Consider the following 23,830-nt stretch of genomic DNA (forward strand, 5'->3'; position numbering starts at 1 on the left):
TCAACTCTCAAATGTTGAAATAAATCATGTCACACTTTGAACTGGACACCAAATCTGTTATCTGTTTCTTTGTCAGTTAGTGAAGACCAAGTCTTTCAAATATTTTCTTGGATTTTCAAATCCTATTTGAGTTTTGTCTCTCTTAGAATTAAAAATGTCGAGCAAAGCGAGACCAGCTTGCTAGTAAATAAATACAATTTAAAAAATAGAGGCAGCTCACTGGTAAGTGCTGCTCTTTGAGCTATTTTTAGAACAGGCCAGCGGGCTACTCATCTGGTCCTTACGGGCTACCTTACGTTGGTGACCCCTGTTGTAGCATATTCAACTGAATATGGCTTGAAAAGGATTTGCAAATCATTGTATTCCGTTTATATTTACATCTAACACAATTTCCCAACTCATATGGAAACGGGGTTTGTATATCAGATATTTTCTTTTTTTACAATGGATTTGTTGTGATGATGTCAGAGAAGGCATAAAGAACACAGACTTTGACTCCTTCCTGTTATCAAGAGGACTTTCATCACAACCTGGAGGTCAGTCTCTGGCAGATGTCAAAGTCCTTGGCAGCGAGGGCCGGGTCCCGAGCTAAGGGGGCGGGGAGGACCAGGGAACAGTCGCTGTCAAAGTACTTCCCAGTTACGCCTTCTGCTTCCTCCGACACGGCGCAGTAGATGGCGCTCACTGCTCCCTCCTCTGCGGACTGCAAAAAGATGGCAGATTATGGTCAACTAAAGATTACACACACACACATATTAGCGTGGGAAAGGATATCATACACAGTATTTTTCCGACCATAATGTGCATCGATTATAAGGCGCACTGTTGATGAACGGTTCTATTTTCATACATTAGGTGCACCTGATTATAAATAAGGCGTATATACACATACAGTATAAATAAATATACATTCATACATATATATATATATATATATATATATATATATATATATATATATATATATATATATATATATATATATATATATATATATATATATGTCTTAATAAGGTTATCCAAAAAATAGTGCTTGATACCGTGGTAGAGCGCAATATATGTATGTGTGGGAAAAAAATCACAAGACTATTTCATCTCTACAGGCCTGTTTCATGAGGGGGGGTTCCCTCAATCATCAGGAGATTTTAATGGGAGCATTCACATACGGATCACGATTGAAGCCAACAAGCAAACCGTCAACTTCCTTGACGTCACTTTCAACCTGAGAAATAACAGCTACCAACCATTCACGAAACCCAACACAACACTCCAATACGTGCACCATGACAGCAACCACCCACCCACCACCACGAAAAGAATACCTACCGGAATTAATAAAAGGCTATCGATGTTGTCATCTAGCAAAGCTGAATTTGACCAAGCAACCCCCCCCCTCCCAAAAAGCCCTTGATGAAAGCGGATACAATTTCACCCTCACCTATGAACCCACGCCAGGAAACCAGCCAAAAAAGAACAGAAAACGAAACGACATCATCTGGTACAACCCCCCATACAGCAAAAACGTCTCAACTAACATTGGACACAAATTCCTCACTCTGATTGACAAACACTTTCCCAAAGGCAACACCCTAAGAAAAGTATTCAACAAGAACAACATTAAATTGAGCTACAGCTGTATGAATAATATACGACAAATTATCTCAAACCACAACAAAACAATTGCAAATGAGCCGTCGACCCCCGGACAGAGCGACCCCAAAACCAACAAAGGCTGCAACTGCCGCAAGAAACCTGATTGCCCTCTCAACGGGGGATGCTTACAAACATCAGTTGTTTACCAATCTAAGGTAACACGCAAGGACATTAACACATCCGACACATATGTAGGATTAACCGAGGGAGAATTCAAAACCAGATGGAACAATCACAAGGCTTCTTTCAGGAACAAAAACCTGCGGAATACCACAGAACTCAGCAAACACATTTGGGACCTCAAAGACAATAATGTTGAATATTCAATAACATGGCAAATTCTTGCATCCAGCACACCTTACAATAGTGGTAATAAAAGATGCAACCTATGCTTGAAAGAGAAACTGTTTATTATATACCGTCCAGACCTGTCATCCCTCAACAAGCGCAGCGAAATTGTATCAGCATGCCGCCACAGACGGAAACACCTCCTAGGTAACACATGAGCCAATCACCACGCCCCTACACCAGCCTGTACCCACCCACTCTGTGCCCTATATAATCCATGGTATGTGAATGCTCCCATTAAAATCTCCTGATGATTGAGGGAACCCCCCCTCATGAAACAGGCCTGTAGAGATGAAATAGTCTTGTGATTTTTTTCCCCACACATACATATATATATATATATATATATATATATATATATATATATATATATATATATATATATACACACACAGTATATATATATATACATATATACAGTATGCATACATATATATACCTACATAGAGTTGACATACATATACATTGAGGGTTCAATTTGACAGGCAACATATACAATAAAAGCCTGATTATATCAAAACAATCTTATTCAAAGTGAGCTCCACAGAGTTGAACATTAATCTCACCTTGAAGAAGAGCTGTCCAATGAGGCTGAAGAGACAACGAATCCTAAAGGGGTAGTGTCTCATCATTCCCGTCATGACAACACCAGGGTGGACCGAGTTGGCGGTGACACCTACATAGTCATGTTCCACATATGCATCAGTTGGCGGTGACACCTACATAGTCATGTTCCACATATGCATCAGTTGGTGGTGACACCTACATAGTCATGTTCCACATATGCATCAGTTGGCGGTGACACCTACATAGTCATGTTCCACATATGCATCAGTTGGTGGTGACACCTACATAGTCATGTTCCACATATGCATCAGTTGGCGGTGACACCTACATAGTCATGTTCCACATATGCATCAGTTGGCGGTGACACCTACATAGTCATGTTCCACATATGCATCAGTTGGTGGTGACACCTACATAGTCATGTTCCACATATGCATCAGTTGGTGGTGACACCTACATAGTCATGTTCCACATATGCATCAGTTGGTGGTGACACCTACATAGTCATGTTCCACATATGCATCAGTTGGCGGTGACACCTACATAGTCATGTTCCACATATGCATCAGTTGGTGGTGACACCTACATAGTCATGTTCCACATATGCATCAGTTGGCGGTGACACCTAAATAGTCATGTTCCACATATGCATCAGTTGGTGGTGACACCTACATAGTCATGTTCCACATATGCATCAGTTGGTGGTGACACCTACATATCAGTGGTGGTGACACCTACATAGTCATGTTCCACATATGCATCTAGTGGTGCGTGACACCTTACATAGTCCATGTTCCACATATGCATCAGTTGGCGGTGACAGCCTACATAGTCATGTTCCACATATGCATCAGTTGGTGGTTGACACCTACATAGTCATGTTCCACATATGCATCAGTTGAGTGGTGACACCTACATAGTCATGTTCCACATATGCATCAGTTGGCGGTGACAACCTACATAGTCATGTTCCACATATGCATCAGTTGGTGGTGACTACCTACATAGTCATGTTCCACATATGCATCAGTTGGTGGTGACACCTACATAGTCAATGTTCCACATATGCATCAGTTGGCGGTGGACACCTACAATTAGTCATGTCTCCACATATGCATCAGTTGTGCGGTGACACCTACATGAGTCATGTTCCACATATGCATCAGTTGGTGGTGACACCTACATAGTCATGTTCCACATATGCATCAGTTGGTGGTGACACCTGACATAGTCATGTTCCACATATGCATCAGTTGGCGGTGACACCTACATAGTCATGTTCCACATATGCATCAGTTGGTGGTGACACCTACATAGTCATGTTCCACATATGCATCAGTTGGTGGTGACACCTACATAGTCATGTTCCACATATGCATCAGTTGGCGGTGACACCTACATTAGTCATGTTCCACATATGCATCAGTTGGTGGTGACACCTACATAGTCATGTTCCACATATGCATCAGTTGGCGGTGACACCTACATAGTCATGTTCCACATATGCATCAGTTGGCGGTGACACCTACATAGTCATGTTCCACATATGCATCAGTTGGTGGTGACACCTACATAGTCATGTTCCACATATGCATCAGTTGGCGGTGACACCTACATAGTCATGTTCCACATATGCATCAGTTGGCGGTGACACCTACATAGTCATGTTCCACATATGCATCAGTTGGTGGTGACACCTACATAGTCATGTTCCACATATGCATCAGTTGGTGGTGACACCTACATAGTCATGTTCCACATATGCATCAGTTGGTGGTGACACCTACATAGTCATGTTCCACATATGCATCAGTTGGCGGTGACACCTACATAGTCATGTTCCACATATGCATCAGTTGGCGGTGACACCTACATAGTCATGTTCCACATATGCATCAGTTGGCGGTGACACCTACATAGTCATGTTCCACATATGCATCAGTTGGTGGTGACACCTACATAGTCATGTTCCACATATGCATCAGTTGGCGGTGACACCTACATAGTCATGTTCCACATATGCATCAGTTGGAGGTGACACCTACATAGTCATGTTCCACATATGCATCAGTTGGTGGTGACACCTACATAGTCATGTTCCGACATATGCATCAGTTGGTGGTGACACCTACATAGTCATGTTCCACATATGCATCAGTTGGTGGTGACACCTACATAGTCATGTTCCACATATGCATCAGTTGGCGGTGACACCTACATAGTCATGTTCCACATATGCATCAGTTGGCGGTGACACCTACATAGTCATGTTCCACATATGCATCAGTTGGTGGTGACACCTACATAGTCATGTTCCACATATGCATCAGTTGCGGTGACACCTACATAGTCATGTTCCACATATGCATCAGTTGGCGGTGACACCTACATAGTCATGTTCCAAATATGCATCAGTTGGTGGTGACACCTACATAGTCATGTTCCACATATGCATCAGTTGGTGGTGACACCTACATAGTCATGTTCCACATATGCATCAGTTGGTGGTGACACCTACATAGTCATGTTCCACATATGCATCAGTTGGTGGTGACACCTACATAGTCATGTTCCACATATGCATCAGTTGGCGGTGACACCTACATAGTCATGTTCACATATGCATCAGTTGGCGGTGACACCTACATAGTCATGTTCCACATATGCATCAGTTGGCGGTGACACCTACATAGTCATGTTCCACATATGCATTCAGTTGGTGGTGACACCTACATAGTCATGTTCCACATATGCATCAGTTGGGCGGTGACACCTACATAGTCATGTTCCACATATGCATCAGTTGGTGGTGACACCTACATAGTCATGTTCCACATATGCATCAGTTGGTGGTGACACCTACATAGTCAATGTTCCACATATGCATCAGTTGGCGGTGACACCTACATAGTCATGTTCCACATATGCATCAGTTGGTGGTGACACCTACATAGTCATGTTCCACATATGCATCAGTTGGTGGTGACACCCTACATAGTCATGTTCCACATATGCATCAGTTGATGGTGACACCTACATAGTCATGTTCCACATATGCATCAGTTGGCGGTGACACCTACATAGTCATGTTCCACATATGCATCAGTTGGTGGTGACACCTACATAGTCATGTTCCACATATGCATCAGTTGGTGGTGACACCTACATAGTCATGTTCCACATATGCATCAGTTGGTGGTGACACCTACATAGTCATGTTCCACATATGCAATCAGTTGGCGGTGACACCTACATAGTCATGTTCCACATATGCATCAGTTGGTGGTGACACCTACATAGTCATGTTCCAGACTATAAGTCGCAGATATATACCAGTTTTGTAAATGTTTATATACAAAAGCAGTAAAGTTGTCACGTTGTGTAAATGGTAAATAAAAAGAGAATACAACAAATCATTTTCAACTTATATTCAATTGAATAGACTGCAAAGACAAGATATTTCATGTTCACACTCAGAAACTTCAGGTTTTTTTTGTAAATAATCATGAACTTAGAATTTAATGGCAGCAACTCATTGCAAAAAAGGCATTTTTACAGTGTGTTACATGGCCTTTCCTTTTAACAACACTCAGTAAAGGTTTGGGAACTGAGGAGACACATTTTTGAAGTGGAATTATTCCCCATTCTTGCTTGATGTACAGCTTAAGTTGTTCAACGGTCTCCCTTCTCATATTTTAGCCTTCACACATTTTCAATGTCTGGACTACAGGCAGGCCAGTCTAGTACCCACACTCTTTTACTATGAAGCTACGCTGTTGTAACACGTGGCTTGGCATTGTCTTGCTGAAATAAGCAGGGGCGTCCATGGTAAAAACATATGTTGCTCCAAAAGCTGTAAGTACCTTTCAGCATTAATGGTGCCTTCACAGATGTGTAAGTTACCCATGTCTTGGGCACTAATACACCCCCCATACCATCACACATGCTGCCTTTTACACTTCGCGCCTATAACAAGCCGGATGGTTCTTTTCCTCTTTGGTCCGGAGGACACGACGTCCACAGTTTCCAAAACAAAATTTGAAATGTGGACTTGTCAGACCACAGAACACTTTTCCACTTTGCATCAGTCCATCTTAGATGAGCTCGGGCCCAGCGAAGCGTTTCTGGGTGTTGTTGATAAATGGCTTTGGCTTTGCATAGTAGAGTTTTAACTTGCACTTACAGATGTAGCGACCAACTGTAGTTACCGACAGTGGTTTTCTGAAGTGTTCCTGAGCCCATGTGGTGATATCCTTTACACACCGATGCCGCTTATTGATGCCGTACTGCCTGAGGGATTATATCATGGCTTACGTGCAGTGATTTCTCCAGATTCTCTGGACTTTTTGATGATATTATGGACTGTAGATGGTGAAATCCCTAAATTCCTTGCAATAGCTGCTTGAGAAATGTTGTTCTTAAACAATTTGCTCAGGCATTTGATGACAAAGTGGTGACCCTCGCCCCGTCCTTGTTTGTGAATGACTGAGCATTTCATGGAAGCTGCTTTTATACCCAATCATGGCACCCACCTGTTCTCAATTACCGTATTTTCCGCACTATAAGGCGCACCTAAAAACCACACATTTTCTCAAAAGATGACAGTGCGCCTTATAACCCGGTGCGCTTTATATATGGATTAATATTAAGATTCATTTTCATAAAGTTTCGGTCTCGCAACTTCGGTAAACAGCCGCCATCTTTTTTCCCGGTAGAACAGGAAGCGCTTCTTCTTCTACGCAAGCAACCGCCAAGGTAAGCACCCGCCCCCATAGAACAGGAAGCGCTTCTTCTTCTACTGTAAGCAACCACCCGCCCGCGTAGAAGAAGAAAAAGGGCGCGGATATTATCGTACGTTTCATTTCCTTTGTGTGTTTACATCTGTAAAGACCACAAAATGGCTCCTACTAAGCGTCAGGGATCCGGTTCATGAAAAGACGCAATCTCTCCATCCGCACACGGATTACTATTTCACAGCAACTGATATTCCTGTGAACCGCACTGTGGATACAACGGGAGCACGTACGGTGAATATTCGCACCACAGGGAATGAGAAGTCATCCTTCACTGTGGTTCTAGCTTGCCATGCTAATGGCCAGAAACTTCCACCCATGGTGATATTCAAAAGGAAGACCTTGCCAAAAGAGACCTTTCCAGCCGGCGTCATCATAAAAGCTAACTCGAAGGGATGGATGAAGAAAAGATGAGCGAGTGGTTAAGGTAAGTTTAAGTTTACGCGAAGAGGCCGGGTGGCTTTTTTCACGCAGCTCCGTCCATGTTGATATACGACTCCATGCGCGCCCACATCACGCTGGTTTTAATATATTATTAAAGTTTGACTGACCTATTTGACTGTTTTTTTGACATTCCTTTAGCGCAGTTAGATGCGGCTTACAACACGGGGCGGCTTATAGGTGGACAAAGTTTTGAAATATGCCGTTCATTGAAGGCGCGGCTTATAACCCAGGGCGCCTTATGGTGCGGAAAATACGGTAGCCTGTTCACCTGTGGGATGTTCCAAATAAGTCTTTGATGAGCTTTCCTCAACTTTTTCAGTTTTGTTTGCCACTTGTGCCAGCTTTTTTAAAACATGTTGCAGGCATTTGTTGGAATAATTGTTTGTAAGTTATCACAAAAGAAACGTTGTATTACATGATGTTCCTGATAAGAAGATGAATGCTGTCTTTCGAGGCCTAACAAGAGGAAGAAGGCTCGTGAAACGCCACTGTGATTTCAACACGGACAGATGGCAGGATCTGCTCAACTTCCAGAGGAACTCTCTTTGAAGTGTTAAACGAACTCTCTTTGAAATATTTCACAAACTCTCTTCCAACTATTTGGTAACCGAGGTCAACGCTATTTACGACCCGCTGCCCTCTTGAAGTCGCTGTGGTCAGGAGACGGGAGGGGTTATCCATTGTCCTCCAACACCTGCCCCAGCTGGATCCAGGAAGAGCCCAAGCCCGAGAAATCCTCTTCTTGGTCTTCAAAGCGACCGAAAACAATGACTGTTTTACAGGGCCGGCCCGTGGCATTGGCCGTATAGGCAAATGCTAAGGGCGCCGTCCATCAGGGGGCGCCACGCCAGTGCCACAAATGTTGGAGAAAAAAAAAAAAAAAAAAAAAAGTTGGTACTATTATTTCTAAATACAAAAAATAATCCCACGTTAATTAAAATGCAAAGTAAAGCCTATTTAATAGAAATATTATTTGTTACAACATTACGCCCCCCCTCCCCCCTCCCCCCGCACGGTGCGCCCCCTCCCTTCCCGTATCATGACTCTTTGTGGACGTCACCACATCAAAAAATCAACACAATATGTCAAAACTGTCAGGTGCCCAGGGAAGAAAAAAGAGAAAAGAAGAGGAGGAGAAACGAGAAAAGACAGAGGTAGCAGGTAGGTAACGTTAGCCTACATGAAATTATTTGTCTGTTACAGAATGTGATAGTAACCTGGCTTTTTAGCATTAAGCTAATGTTACATGATTCGGCAACTGCTAATCAATAAATAGCTAGTTCTGTTTTAACGTCAGGTTAATATTGTGGAGTGGGCTAAATTGTTATGGAAAATAATAATGTAACGTTAGGTAATCTAATACAAATGTCAGGGACATTTGTATTAGATCTTTTAAGCAGGTGTTTTTGTTTACATTGTTATTGCCTTCTGGTTAGCTAATGTTTGCCCTGCAGGTAATAGTCACTTTTCCACCCCTTTATATATTAGGTATAGTTGTAAGTAAAAAAAAAAGGTCAAAGACAAAGCTATTCGGTTTCTTGTGAGTATATACACTTCACTGCCGATGTGGGGGGGCGCCACCTAAAATCTTGCCTAGGGCGCCAGATTGGTTAGGGTTGCTGTTTTACATACTTCCCATTCCTGCTGTGACATGTGTTGGTGCGTGAACATTGAACATCTGAATAAAAGAGGAGACGAAAACCTTCTTCGTCAGAGCGTGGTGCAGGACTGCACAGAGAGTGCAGTGGCCATGTCTCTCCTCAATATTGAGTCCAAAATTGAATTCTGTCTCTGTTTGATTCCTTGCCTTTTGTCTTGTTTAATAGATGTCCTCAGTGTTTGAACGTGACACATCAAATTCCAAATGAGCTAATATTTGCAACAAAGAACAAAGTTTCTCAGTGTGAACATGAAATATCTTGTCTTTGCAGTCTATTCAATTGAATATAAGTTGAAAAGGATTTGTTGTATTCTCTTTTTATTTACCATTTACACAACGTGACAACTTCACTGCTATAAATAAACATTGACAAAATCCTTCTTTGGAAATAACTTGTTTCACAACACATACATGCGGCTTATAGTCCGATGTTAATATATGGAAAAAACATTTTCTTCTTCTAAGATTTCTACAGTCCGGACAATAGTGCAGTAACAATGCATGGACATGTAAATGTTAACCCACCTGTTCCCTGCAGCCTGCGTGCTAACTCGTTAGTGCAGATGATGTTGTGCAGCTTAGTGTGGTTGTAGACGCGATCCAAACGGTGAGTCAAATTCTCCCCATGAAAATGAGAAAAGTCCACTTCACCCTTTTTGTGGTTGACAGAGCTGAGGGTGACAATCCGTGCTGGAGTGGAAGTCTTCATCAGGTCTGGAAGAGAGCAGCAGTACACTTAGCTGGCCTTCATTCTGTTCTTCACATGGAAATGACACTTACATAACTAGATGAGGCTATTCCTGAAGGAATTGCGTGTGAATGCTGAAGTTGAGCTGAAATCCTGGAATTTTTTTAGAATTGTTGTAGTACAACACACTATTCCCAAACAGGCTGAACAGTTTGAAGTTGGAATAGTTTGAATCGGGTGAAAAATTTGGAGTTGTGGAACTTTGAAGAATTTCCCATTGACTTATTTGGGAATTTCCCAAAAATGTGGAAGATTCGAGAAAAGCGGGATTTTTTTGGTAAATGGTAAAAAACTTGAATGGTCTGAATGAGTTGAAATGGTTGGTGTTGGAATTTTGCAAATCGGTCGAGAAATGTTGAAGTAGCAACATGTTGAATTGAGAAATGGTATTACGGAATTCCTGGAATTTCGGGAAAACGGGCAATTTTTCCAGTTCAAAAAACAACTTTGTTTTTTGTGCTGATTAAGAGGAATGTTTGCACGGTGGAACGGTTGATATGCATTAAAAAATGTGGAAGGAGTAGTCGCCAGAAAAAAGGGTGGAAATAGGGCTTTGGAAAAGTGTAGTTTAAATTTCCAGGATGGTGGAATGTGTTGAAGGTGGAATGGTTTGAATCGGTTGGAAAATGTGGAAATGGTAGAAGTTTGAAAAAAGGCCAATTCATTTTGAATGGGAAAAATGTCCCGGAAAGCCTGGAATTCTGGGTAATCTGGGAATTTTTGGAATTTGTCAAGGGAAAGCCCGTATCAACAGTTTGAATCAGACAACAAATGTGAGAGTTGTGGAACTTTGAAGAATTTCCCATTGATTTCAATAGGAATTTCCCCAAAATGTGGCAATTTCGGGAAAAGGGGGAATTTTTTTGAAAATGGTAAAACATTTAAATGGTCTGAATGAGTTGAAATGGTTGGCGTTAAAATTTTGAAAATCGGTCGTGAAATGTTGAAGTAGTAACATGTTGAATTGAGAAATGGTATTACGGAATTCCTGGAATTTCGGGAAAACGGGGAATTCTTCCAGTTCAAAAAACAACTTCATTTTTTGTGCTGATTAAGAGCATGTTTGGACGGTTGATATGCGTTAAAAAATGTGGAAGGAGTAGTCGCCAGAAAAAAGTGTGGAAATAGGGCTTTGGAAACGGGTACCGGTAGTTTAAATTTCCAGGATGGTGGAATGTGTTAAAGGTGGAATGGTTTGAATCGGTTGGAAAATGTGGAAATGGTAGAAGTTTGAAAAAAGGCCAATTCATTTTGAATGGGAAAAATGTCCCGGAAAGCCTGGAATTCTGGGTAATCTGGGAATTTTTGGAATTTGTCAAGGGAAAGCCCGTATCAACAGTTTGAATCAGACGACAAATGTGAGAGTTGTGGAACTTTGAAGAATTTCCCATTGATTTCAATAGGAATTTCCCAAAAATGTGGCAATTTCGGGAAAAGGAGGAATTTTTTTGAAAATGGTAAAACATTTAAATGGTCTGAATGAGTTGAAATGGTTGGCGTTGGAATTTTGAAAATCGGTCGTGAAATGTTGAAGTAGTAACATGTTGAATTGAGAAATGGTATTACGGAATTCCTGGAATTTCGGGAAAACAGGGAATTTTTCCAGTTCAAAAAACAACTTCGTTTTTGTGCCGATTAAGAGCATGTTAGAACGGTTGATATGTGTTAAAAAATGTGTGGAAATAGGGGCTTTGGAAACGGGTAGTTTAAATTTCCAGGATGGTAGAATGTGTTGAAGGTGGGATGGTTTGAATCAGTTGAAAAATGTGGAAATGGTGGAAGTTTGAAAAATGGCCAATTCATTTTGAATGGGAAAAATGTCCCGGAAAACCTGGAATCCTGAGAAATCTGGGAATTTTTGGAATTTGTCAAGGGAAAGCCCACGATTCCCGAATAGGCTGAACAGTTTGAAGTTGGAACAGTTTGAATCAGACGAAAAATGTGAGGGTTGTGGAACTTTGAAGAATTTCCCATTGATTTCAATGAGAATTTCCCAAAAATGTGGCAATTTCGGGAAAAGCGGGAATTTTTTAGAAAATGGTAAAAAAAACTTGAATGGTCTGAATGAGTTGAAATGGTTGGTGTTGGAATTTTGTGAAAATCGGTCGAGAAATGTTGAATTAGTAACATGTTGAATTGAGAAAGGGTATTACGGAATTTATGGAATGTTCGGAAAAACAGGAATTTTTCCAGTTTAATAAACAACTTCGTTTTTTGTGCTGATTAAGAGGAATGTTTGCACGGTGGAACGGTTGATATGCATTAAAAAATGTGAAAGAAGTAGTCGCCAGAAAAAAGGGTGAAAATAGGGCTTTGGAAAAGTGTACCGGTAGTTTAAATTTCCAGGATGGTGGAATGTGTTGAAGGTGGAATGGTTTGAATCGGTTGGAAAATGTGGAAATGGTAGAAGTTTGAAAAAAGGCCAATTCATTTTGAATGGGAAAAATGTCCCGGAAAACCTGGAATTCTGGGTAATCTGGGAATTTTTGGAATTTGTCAAGGGAAAGCCCGTATCAACAGTTTGAATCAGACGACAAATGTGAGAGTTGTGGAACTTTGAAGAATTTCCCATTGATTTCAATAGGAATTTCCCAAAAATGTGGCAATTTCGGGAAAAGGGGGAATTTTTTTGAAAATGGTAAAACATTTAAATGGTCTGAATGAGTTGAAATGGTTGGCGTTGGAATTTTGAAAATCGGTCGTGAAATGTTGAAGTAGTAACATGTTGAATTGAGAAATGGTATTACGGAATTCCTGGAATTTCGGGAAAACGGGGAATTTTTCCAGTTCAAAAAACAACTTAATTTTTTGTGCTGATTAAGAGCATGTTAGAACGGTTGATATGCGTTAAAAAATGTGTGGAAATAGGGGCTTTGGAAACGGGTAGTTTACATTTCCAGGATGGTGGAATGTGTTGAAGGTGGGATGGTTTGAATCAGTTGAAAAATGTGGAAATGGTGGAAGTTTGAAAAATGGCCAATTCATTTTGAATGGGAAAAATGTCCCGGAAAACCTGGAATCCTGAGAAATCTGGGAATTTTTGGAATTTGTCAAGGGAAAGCCCACGATTCCCGAATAGGCTGAACAGTTTGAAGTTGGAACAGTTTGAATCAGACGAAAAATGTGAGGGTTGTGGAACTTTGAAGAATTTCCCATTGATTTCAATGAGAATTTCCCAAAAATGTGGCAATTTCGGGAAAAGCGGGATTTTTTTAGAAAATGGTAAAAAAAAACTTGAATGGTCTGAATGAGTTGAAATGGTTGGTGTTGGAATTTTGTGAAAATGGGTCGAGAAATGTTGAATGAGTAACATGTTGAATTGAGAAAGGGTATTACGGAATTTATGGAATTTTCGGAAAAACGGGAATTTTTCCAGTTCAATAAACAACTTTTTTGTCCTGATTAAGAGGAATGTTTGGATGGTTGATATGCGTTAAAAAATGTGGAAGGAGTAGTCGCCAGAAAAAAGGGTGGAAATAGAGCTTTGGAAAAGTGTAGTTTAAATTTCCAGGATGGTGGAATGTGTTGAAGGTGGAATGGTTTGAATCGGTTGGAAAATGTGGAAATGGTAGAAGTTTGAAAAAAGGCCAATTCATTTTGAATGGGAAAAATGTCCCGGAAAGCCTGGAATTCTGGGTAATCTGGGAATTTTTGGAATTTGTCAAGGGAAAGCCCGTATCAACAGTTTGAATCAGACGACAAATGTGAGAGTTGTGGAACTTTGAAGAATTTCCCATTGATTTCAATAGGAATTTCCCCAAAATGTGGCAATTTCGGGAAAAGGGGGAATTTTTTTGAAAATGGTAAAACATTTAAATGGTCTGAATGAGTTGAAATGGTTGGCGTTGGAATTTTGAAAATCGGTCGTGAAATGTTGAAGTAGTAACATGTTGAATTGAGAAATGGTATTACGGAATTCCTGGAATTTCGGGAAAACAGGGAATTTTTCCAGTTCAAAAAACAACTTCGTTTTTTGTGCTGATTAAGAGCATGTTAGAACGGTTGATATGCGTTAAAAAATGTGTGGAAATAGGGGCTTTGGAAACGGGTAGTTTAAATTTCCAGGATGGTGGAATGTGTTGAAGGTGGGATGGTTTGAATCGGTTGGAAAATGTGGAAATGGTAGAAGTTTGAAAAAAGGCCAATTCATTTTGAATGGGAAAAATGTCCCGGAAAACCTGGAATCCTGAGAAATCTGGGAATTTTTGGAATGTGTCAAGGGAAAGCCCACGATTCCCGAATAGGCTGAACAGTTTGAAGTTGGAACAGTTTGAATCAGACGAAAAATGTGAGGGTTGTGGAACTTTGAAGAATTTCCCATTGATTTCAATGAGAATTTCCCAAAAATGTGGCAATTTCGGGAAAAGCGGGAATTTTTTAGAAAATGGTAAAAAAAACTTGAATGGTCTGAATGAGTTGAAATGGTTGGTGTTGGAATTTTGTGAAAATCGGTCGAGAAATGTTGAATTAGTAACATGTTGAATTGAGAAAGGGTATTACGGAATTTATGGAATTTTCGGAAAAACGGGAATTTTTCCAGTTTAATAAACAACTTTGTTTTTTGTCCTGATTAAGAGGAATGTTTGGACGGTGGAATGGTTGATATGCGTTAAAAAATGTGGAAGGAGTAGTCGCCAGAAAAAAGGGTGGAAATAGGGCTTTGGAAAAGGGTAGTTTAAATTTCCAGGATGGTGGAATGTGTTGAAGGTGGAATGGTTTGAATCAGTTGAAAAATGTGGAAATGGTGGAAGTTTGAAAAATGGCCAATTCATTTTGAATGGGAAAAATGTCCTGGAAAACCTGGAATCCTGAGAAATCTGGGAATTTTTGGAATTTGTCAAGGGAAAGCCCACTATTCCCGAATAGGCTGAACAGTTTGAAGTTGGAACAGTTTGAATCAGACGAAAAATGTGAGGGTTGTGGAACTTTGAAGAATTTCCCATTGATTTCAATGAGAATTTCCCAAAAATGTGGCAATTTCGGAAAAAGCGGGAATTTTTTAGAAAATGGTAAAAAAAAAACTTGAATGGTCTGAATGAGTTGAAATGGTTGGTGTTGGAATTTTGTGAAAATGGGTCGAGAAATGTTGAATGAGTAACATGTTGAATTGAGAAAGGGTATTACGGAATTTCTGGAATTTTCGGAAAAACGGGAATTTTTCCAGTTCAATAAACAACTTTTTTGTCCTGATTAAGAGGAATGTTTGGACGGTTGATATGCGTTAAAAAATGTGGAAGGAGTAGTCGCCAGAAAAAAGGGTGGAAATAGGGCTTTGGAAAAGGGTAGTTTAAATTTCCAGGATGGTGGAATGTGTTGAAGGTGGAATGGTTTGAATCGGTTGGAAAATGTGGAAATGGTAGAAGTTTGAAAAAAGGCCAATTCATTTGGAATGGGAAAAATGTCCCGGAAAACCTGGAATTCTGGGAAATCTGGGAATTTTTTGAATTTGTAAGGGAAAGCCCGCGTATCCCGAATAGGCTGGAACAGTTTGAATGGGGTGAAAAATGTGGAAGGTAGAGCGCGCCAAACTCTGGAGAAGAATCGTGGTCTTTCCCTTGACAAATTACAAAAATTCCCAGATTTCCCAGAACTCCAGGTTTTACTGGACATTTTTCCCATTTAAAATGAACTGGCCATTTTTCAAACGTTCACCATTTCCACATTTTTCAACCTATTCATACCATTCCACCTTCAACACATTCCACAAATCCTGGTAATTCAAACTACCCTTTTTCGAAGTTCAAAACAATTCCAGGGTTTTCCAAAGCCCTATCCCCTGGCGACTACTCCTTCCACATTTTTCAACGCATTTCAACCGTTCCACCGTCCAAACATTCCTCTTAATTAGGATAAAAAACAAAGTTGTTTTTTGAACTGGAAAAATTCCCGGTTTTCCCGAAATTCCAGGAATTCCGCAATAGCATTTCTCAATTCAACATGTTACAACTTCAACATTTCTCGAACGATTTGAAAAATTCCAACACCAACCATTTCAACTCATTCAAGTTTTTTTTTTTTTTTTACCATTTTCAAAAAAATTCACGCTTTTCCCCAAATTCCCAACATTTTTGGAAATTCCTATTGAAATCAATGGGAAATTCTTCAAAGTTCCACAACTCCCAAATTTTTCATCTGATTCAAACTGTTCCAACTTCAAAATGTTCAGCCTGTTTGGTATTAGTGTGCACTACTTCAACAATTCTAAAAAAGTTCCAGGATTTCCCATAATTCCTTTTTTTTCATTTCCCCATTCAAAATTAATTGCCCATTTTTCAAAGTTCCACAATTCCTAAACATTTCAACCAATTTCAACACATTCAACTCACCCTAGACATTCAGACTACCATTTTCCACATTCAACACATTTCCAGGAATTCCTGTTTTTTTTTAACCCTATTTCCAACCTTTTTCGTTTGACTACTCCTTTTCCTTTTTTCATCACATTTCAACCGTTCCACCGTCAAAACATTTTTCTTAGTCAGGACAAAAAAAAACAGTTTGGTTTAGGAACTAAAAACATTCCCGGTTTTCCTGAAATTCCAGGAATTCCATAATACAATTTTTCAATGAAATTTTTTTTACTACTTCAACATTTCAAGACCGATTTAAACAATTCCAACACCAACCAATTCAGCTCATTCAGGACATTCATGCTCCTAATCATTTTTTCAAAAATCCAGCTTTTCCTAAAATTCTCAAATTTCCAGGAAGTTCCCATTGAAATGAATGGGACATTTTTCCAAGTTGCACAATTCCCACATTTTTCAACCGCTTCAAACCAGTTCACCTTCAACACATTCAACTAATTCTGGAATTCACACTACCATTTTACCACGTTCAACAAATTTCCAGGATCTCCTGTTTTTTTGTTGTTTTTTTTTTGCTAATTTTTTTTCCAACTTTTTTTAGTGCAATGACTCCTTTCCCATTTTTCAACCCATTTTAAGCGTTCCACTGTCAAAACATTCCTCTTAGTCAGGACAAACAACCAAGTTGGTTTAAGGACTTAAAAAATTCCCGGTTTTCCGTATTACCATTTCTCAATTACTACTTGAACATTTCTTGCCCGATTTAAACAATTCCAACACCAACCAATTCAGCTCATTCAGGACATTCATGCTCCTAATCATTTTTTCAAAAATCCAGCTTTTCCTAAAATTCTCAAATTTCCAGGAAGTTCCCATTGAAATGAATGGGACATTTTTCCAAGTTGCACAATTCCCACATTTTTCAACCGCTTCAAACCAGTTCACCTTCAACACATTCAACTAATTCTGGAAATTCAAACTACCATTTTACCACGTTCAACAAATTTCCAGGATCTCCTGTTTTTTTTTGTTTTTTTTGCTAATTTTTTTTTCAACCTTTTTTAGTGCAATGACTCCTTTCCCATTTTTCAACCCATTTTAAGCGTTCCACTGTCAAAACATTCCTCTTAGTCAGGACAAACAACCAAGTTGGTTTAAGGACTTGAAAAATTCCCGGTTTTCCGTATTACCATTTCTCAATTACTACTTGAACATTTCTTGCCCGATTTAAACAATTCCAACACCAACCAATTCAGCTCATTCAGGACATTCATGCTCCTAATCATTTTTTTTCAAAAATCCAGCTTTTCCTAAAATTCTCAAATTTCCAGGAAGTTCCCATTGAAATGAATGGGACATTTTTTCCAAGTTGCACAATTCCCACATTTTTCAACCGCTTCAAACCAGTTCACCTTCAACACATTCAACTAATTCTGGAAATTCACACTACCATTTTACCACGTTCAACAAATTTCCAGGATCTCCTGTTTTTTTTTTTTTTCTAATTTTTTTTTCAACCTTTTTTAGTGCAATGACTCCTTTCCCATTTTTCAACCCATTTCAAGCGTTCCACTGTCAAAACATTCCTCTTAGTCAGGACAAACAACCAAGTTGGTTTAAGGACTTCAAAAATTCCCGGTTTTCCGTATTACCATTTCTCAATTACCACTTGAACATTTCTTGCCCGATTTAAACAATTCCAACACCAACCAATTCAGCTCATTCAGGACATTCATGCTCCTAATCATTTTTTTTTTAAATCCAGCTTTTCCCCAAATTTCCAGGAAGTTCCCATTGAAATGAATGGGACATTTTTTTCAAGTTGCACAATTCCCACATTTTTCAAGCTACTCAAAGCATTCCAACATCAACACATTCCACTCATCCTGGACATTCAAACTAACACTTTCCCAAGTTCCTAACCAAATTCACGTTTTCCTGGAAATTCAAACTCTTCAACATTCAAACTATTCGAACATCCATACTACGTTCTGTCAGCATTTCAGTGCAACTTCAGCATTGGAGCGTTCACACACACTTCCTTCAGGAACGGCCTCCTCTAGTTTCATATGCAATGACACAAAGCTGTAATAAATATGACAAGCTGTATTAAATATGACAAGCTGTATTAAATATGAGAATTGTACCAGTCAGAAGGTTGGTGAGAAGGAAGGGTCCCAAATGATTGGTTGCAAAAGAAAGATCAAATCCGTCGTGGGTGATCTGCCGGGGTAAACCTAACAAAACAAAGTGATGAACGTTAGTTTATGTTTGTGCTTCAGACATAAACATTTCAAAAGATCCCTCAGTCTAAATATAAAAATGTTTTATCTGCTTCATGTGTTGTCTGTTTTAATTCCTTTTGTAGCTGTGTTTTTGCAGTTTTTATTTTTTATACATCCGTTTATATTCTTTTACTTTATTTCTGATTACTATTATTAATAATGTATTATTATTTATTTTGTCTTTATTTAATTGATTGATGTATTTGCAAATACTGTTTTGTTTTTCTGCTGTTTCTTTCTTTTTTTTTGGAGGTGGTATGGTTGGGATATAAACAAAAAAATATTTCGACATTTAGGGCAGACAAGAGATGTATGATGTATGTGAATATGATGTCATGGATAGGAATGTCTGATGCTGGATGTCAATAAAAATCAAATGAAAAAAGAAATACATTTCTGCAAGTATAAAAACAAATTTCTTCAGTTAATAAAACGATTTGCAGGGTAAACAAGCTCAACCTGTAAGTTTCCCCTCTCTTCTTTTGTTGTTTTAACATTTTTGTTTATTGATTATCAGACACATAACACGACATGACGCACGTTGTTAAACATACATTCAATGCTGTTTCTTCCCTTAACAAGTCTAATAAAACTACAAAAATATGAATATTATTAATAATAAATAACGTAAAACCATACAATTGTGATATTATCTACATTTTCCAAAATTCCCGTTTTTTACAAAAACTCCCGAAATTCCCATTCAAATTTTCATCCATCCATCCATCTTCTTCCGCTTATCCGAGGTCGGGTCGCGGGGGCAGCAGCTTAAGCAGGGAAGCCCAGACTTCCCTCTCCCCAGCCACTTCGTCCAGCTCCTCCCGGGGGATCCCGAGGCGTTCCCAGGCCAGCCGGGAGAGATAGTCTTCCCAGCGTGTCCTGGGTCTTCCCCGTGGCCTCCTACCGGTCGGACGTGCCCGAAACACCTTCCTAGGGAGGCGTTCGGGTGGCATCCTGAACAGATGCCCGAACCACCTCATCTGGCTCCTCTCCATGTGGAGGAGCAGCGGCTTTACTTTGAGCTCCCCCCGAATGACAGAGCTTCTCACCCTATCTCTAAGGGAGAGCCCCACCACTCGGCGGAGGAAACTCATTTCGGCCGCTTGTACCCGTGATCTTGTCCTTTCGGTCATGACCCAAAGCTCATGACCATAGGTGAGGATGGGAACGTAGATCGACCGGTAAATCGAGAGCTTTGCCTTCCGGCTCAGCTCCTTCTTCACCACAACGGATCGATACAGCGTCCGCATTACTGAAGACGCCGCACCGATCCGCCTGTCGATCTCACGATCCACTCTTCCCCCACTCGTGAACAAGACTCCGAGGTACTTGAACTCCTCCACTTGGGGCAAGATCTCCTCCCCAACCCGGAGATGGCACTCCACCCTTTTCCGGGAGAGAACCATGGACTCGGACTTGGAGGTGCTGATTCCCATCCCAGTCGCTTCACACTCGGCTGCGAACCGATCCAGTAAGAGCTGAAGATCTTGGCCGGAGGAAGCCATCAGGACCACATCATCTGCAAATAGCAGTGACCTAATCCTGCAGCCACCAAACCAGATCCCCTCAACGCCCTGACTGCGCCTAGAAATTCTGTCCATAAAGGTTATGAACAGAATGGTTGACAAAGGGCAGCCTTGGTGGAGTCCAACCCTCACTGGAAACGTGTCCGACTTACTGCCGGCAATGCGGACCAAGCTCTGACACTGATCATACAGGGAGCGGACTGCCACAATAAGACAGTCTGATACCCCATACTCTCTGAGCACTCCCCACAGGACTTCCCGAGGGACACGGTCGAATGCCTTCTCCAAGTCCACAAAGCACATGTAGACTGGTTGGGCAAACTCCCATGCACCCTCAAGGACCCTGCCGAGAGAATAAAGCTGGTCCACAGTTCCACGACCAGGACGAAAACCACACTGTTCCTCCTGAATCCGAGGTTCGACTATCCGGCGTAGCCTCCTCTCCAGTACACCTGAATAGACCTTACCGGGAAGGCTGAGGAGTGTGATCCCACGATAGTTGGAACACACCCTCCGGTTCCCCTTCTTAAAGAGAGGAACCACCACCCCGGTCTGCCAATCCAGAGGTACCACCCCCGATGTCCACGCGATGTTGCAGAGTCTTGTCAACCAAGACAGCCCCACAACATCCAGAGCCTTAAGGAACTCCGGGCGGATCTCATCCACCCCCGGGGCCTTGCCACCGAGGAGCTTTTTAACTACCTCGGCAACCTCAGCCCCAGAAATAGGAGAGCCCACCACAGATTCCCCAGGCCCTGCTTCCTCATAGGAAGACGTGCTGGTAGGATTGAGGAGGTCTTCGAAGTATTCCCTCCACCGATCCACAACATCCGCAGTCGAGGTCAGCAGAGCACCATCCCCACCATACACGGTTTTGACACTGCACTGCTTCCCCTTCCTGAGGCGGCGGATGGTGGTCCAGAATTGCTTCGAAGCCGTCCGGAAGTCTTTTTCCATGGCCTCCCCGAACTCCTCCCATGTCCGAGTTTTTGCCTCCGCGACCGCTGAAGCCGCACACCGCTTGGCCTGTCGGTACCTGTCCGCTGCCTCAGGAGTCCCATGAGCCAAAAGAACCCGATAGGACTCCTTCTTCAGCCTGACGGCATCCCTCACCGCCGGCGTCCACCAACGGGTTCTAGGATTACCGCCACGACAGGCACCAACTACCTTGCGGCCACAGCTCCAATCGGCCGCCTCGACAATAGAGGTACGGAACATGGTCCACTCGGACTCAATGTCCAGCACCTCCCTCGTGACATGTTCAAAGTTCTACAATTCCCATTCAATTTTTTAACCCGATTTTAACCGTTCAACCATCCACACACTACTCACCCTGGATATTGAAGCCTAAACATTTCCCCAAAATTCCTGGTTTTCCTGGAATTTCTCCCCGTTGAAATTGAATGGGCAATATACAATCTTCTGCATATCTGTTCCACCATCCGCACACGCCATAGACCCTGGACATACAAGCCAGCCTGTTTCCCGGTTCCGAAAAGTTCCTAGATTACCCGGAATGACCAGGAAACCACTGAAAATGAATGGGCAATATACAAACCTCTTTGTATCCCACATTTCTCAACCGATTGGAATCGTTCCAACATCCGCACACTCGACTCACCCTCACCATCGTCGACGGTTTGGGGGCTTGCGCACTTAGGGCATTCTCATCATATTCTAGTTATACTTGCGAATCGTCTTTTTACTTAAGAATCGTACAGTACGACTAATAATCCTGATTAACTGTGGCTGAAGTGTGTGAGACCTGACACTGCAGCATTGTTGACCAGGATGTGGAGCGCTTTCTCCTCCTTCAAAATCTTCTCCGCTAAATCCCCGACAGAGTCCAGGGAGGAAAGATCCACCTGGCGCACGTGGACGTCAGAGTTGCCTGTTTTTGCTTTGATTTCTTCAGCCGCCGCCGCCCCGCGGGACACACTTCGACAGGCCAGGAGGACACGGGCGCCACGGCGAGCAAAGTCCATGGCAATTGACTTTCCGATACCTAGCAGAGGTAAATGAAAAATGACAACAAGTCAGAGCCTTGAACTTGTCAAATATTTCAACATAGTGCTGGAATCTACATCGCCCTTCATTGTACAAACAGCTCAAATCTAAAAACAGATATCGTGTCAACAGGCGACTAAGTATATTATTATTCATTATCACACAACAATTTCTTTTTGCTCTATTTATGTATATTTTTACAGTTTTTCCCCCCGCGTAACAATAGAATAAAAATATAACTGCATAACCTCGTGCAGTGGTCGTCCAAAACTTTTTCCACCAAGTACCACCACAAAAAACTATTAGCTCCCAGAGTACCACCATAACATTGACACACAGTAGCGTATTAGGCCTAAGTATTCATTACAAACGAGGCAAAGGTTTTATTTAACAAGTGTAAATAATTTTGGCCATTGTAACGTTACGCACAGTTTGAACAGTAACACTGTTAATGAAGTGATTTTTGGCGTGGAGCCCGTTTACCAGTTTGACAATAACTGACCGAGTTATTGTAAGTTCTTCCTGTATGAAAATTTTTTATGTTCAGTTACAAATTTAACAGTCTTTATTATGGTTGTTGTAGTTTGTTAAACTAAGCATTAGTTAGTATTATTAGATTTGTTTATAGCAGTGACGTGCGGTCACTAGAAAAAAAATGTAAAAAGAAAAAAGATTAATTAAATTGTTATATGTATGGTAGTTAAAAAGCTCCTCGGTGGCAAGGCCCCGGGGGTAGATGAGATCCGCCCGGAGTTCCTTAAGGCTCTGGATGTTGTGGGGCTGTCTTGGTTGACAAGACTCTGCAGCATCGCGTGGACATCGGGGGCGGTACCTCTGGATTGGCAGACCGGGGTGGTGGTTCCTCTCTTTAAAAAGGGGAACCGGAGGGTGTGTTCTAACTATCGTGGGATCACACTCCTCAGCCTTCCCGGTAAGGTCTATTCAGGTGTACTGGAGAGGAGGCTACGCCGGATAGTCGAACCTCGGATTCAGGAGGAACAGTGTGGTTTTCGTCCTGGTCGTGGAACTGTGGACCAGCTCTATACTCTGGGCAGGGTCCTTGAGGGTGCATGGGAGTTTGCCCAACCAGTCTACATGTGTTTTGTGGACTTGGAGAAGGCATTCGACCGTGTCCCTCGGGAAGTCCTGTGGGGAGTGCTCAGAGAGTACGGGGTATCGGACTGTCTGATTGTGGCAGTCCGCTCCCTGTATGATCAGTGCCAGAGCTTGGTCCGCATTGCCGGTAGTAAGTCGGACACGTTTTCAGTGAGGGTTGGACTCCGCCAAGGCTGCCCTTTGTCACCGATTCTGTTCATAACTTTTATGGACAGAATTTCTAGGCGCAGTCAAGGCGTTGAGGGGATCTGGTTTGGTGGCTGCAGGATTAGGTCTCTGCTTTTTGCAGATGATGTGGTCCTGATGGCTTCATCTGGCCAGGATCTTCAGCTCTCACTGGATCGGTTCGCAGCTGAGTGTGAAGCGACTGGGATG

At 41.5% G+C, this 23,830-nt stretch overlaps 1 protein-coding gene across 1 annotated transcript in view; it reads right to left on the minus strand.

Moving 5' to 3' along the window:
- Positions 1-423: 423 nt before the first annotated feature.
- The window catches only part of LOC133578209 (retinol dehydrogenase 12), a 29,937-nt gene continuing 6,530 nt past the window's right edge, over positions 424-23,830 (minus strand). Inside the window, exons 2-6 of the mRNA XM_061932441.2 lie at positions 22,098-22,337; positions 18,669-18,758; positions 9,991-10,179; positions 2,568-2,677; positions 424-703 (exon numbers count right to left, since the gene is read on the minus strand). Of these exons, the coding sequence (XP_061788425.1) occupies positions 524-703; positions 2,568-2,677; positions 9,991-10,179; positions 18,669-18,758; positions 22,098-22,337 (809 nt within the window). The 3' untranslated portion in view covers positions 424-523. The remainder of the gene's footprint in view (positions 704-2,567; positions 2,678-9,990; positions 10,180-18,668; positions 18,759-22,097; positions 22,338-23,830) is intronic.

Source organism: Nerophis lumbriciformis, linkage group LG38, assembly GCF_033978685.3.
Source record: "Nerophis lumbriciformis linkage group LG38, RoL_Nlum_v2.1, whole genome shotgun sequence".
NCBI lineage: Eukaryota > Metazoa > Chordata > Actinopteri > Syngnathiformes > Syngnathidae > Nerophis > Nerophis lumbriciformis.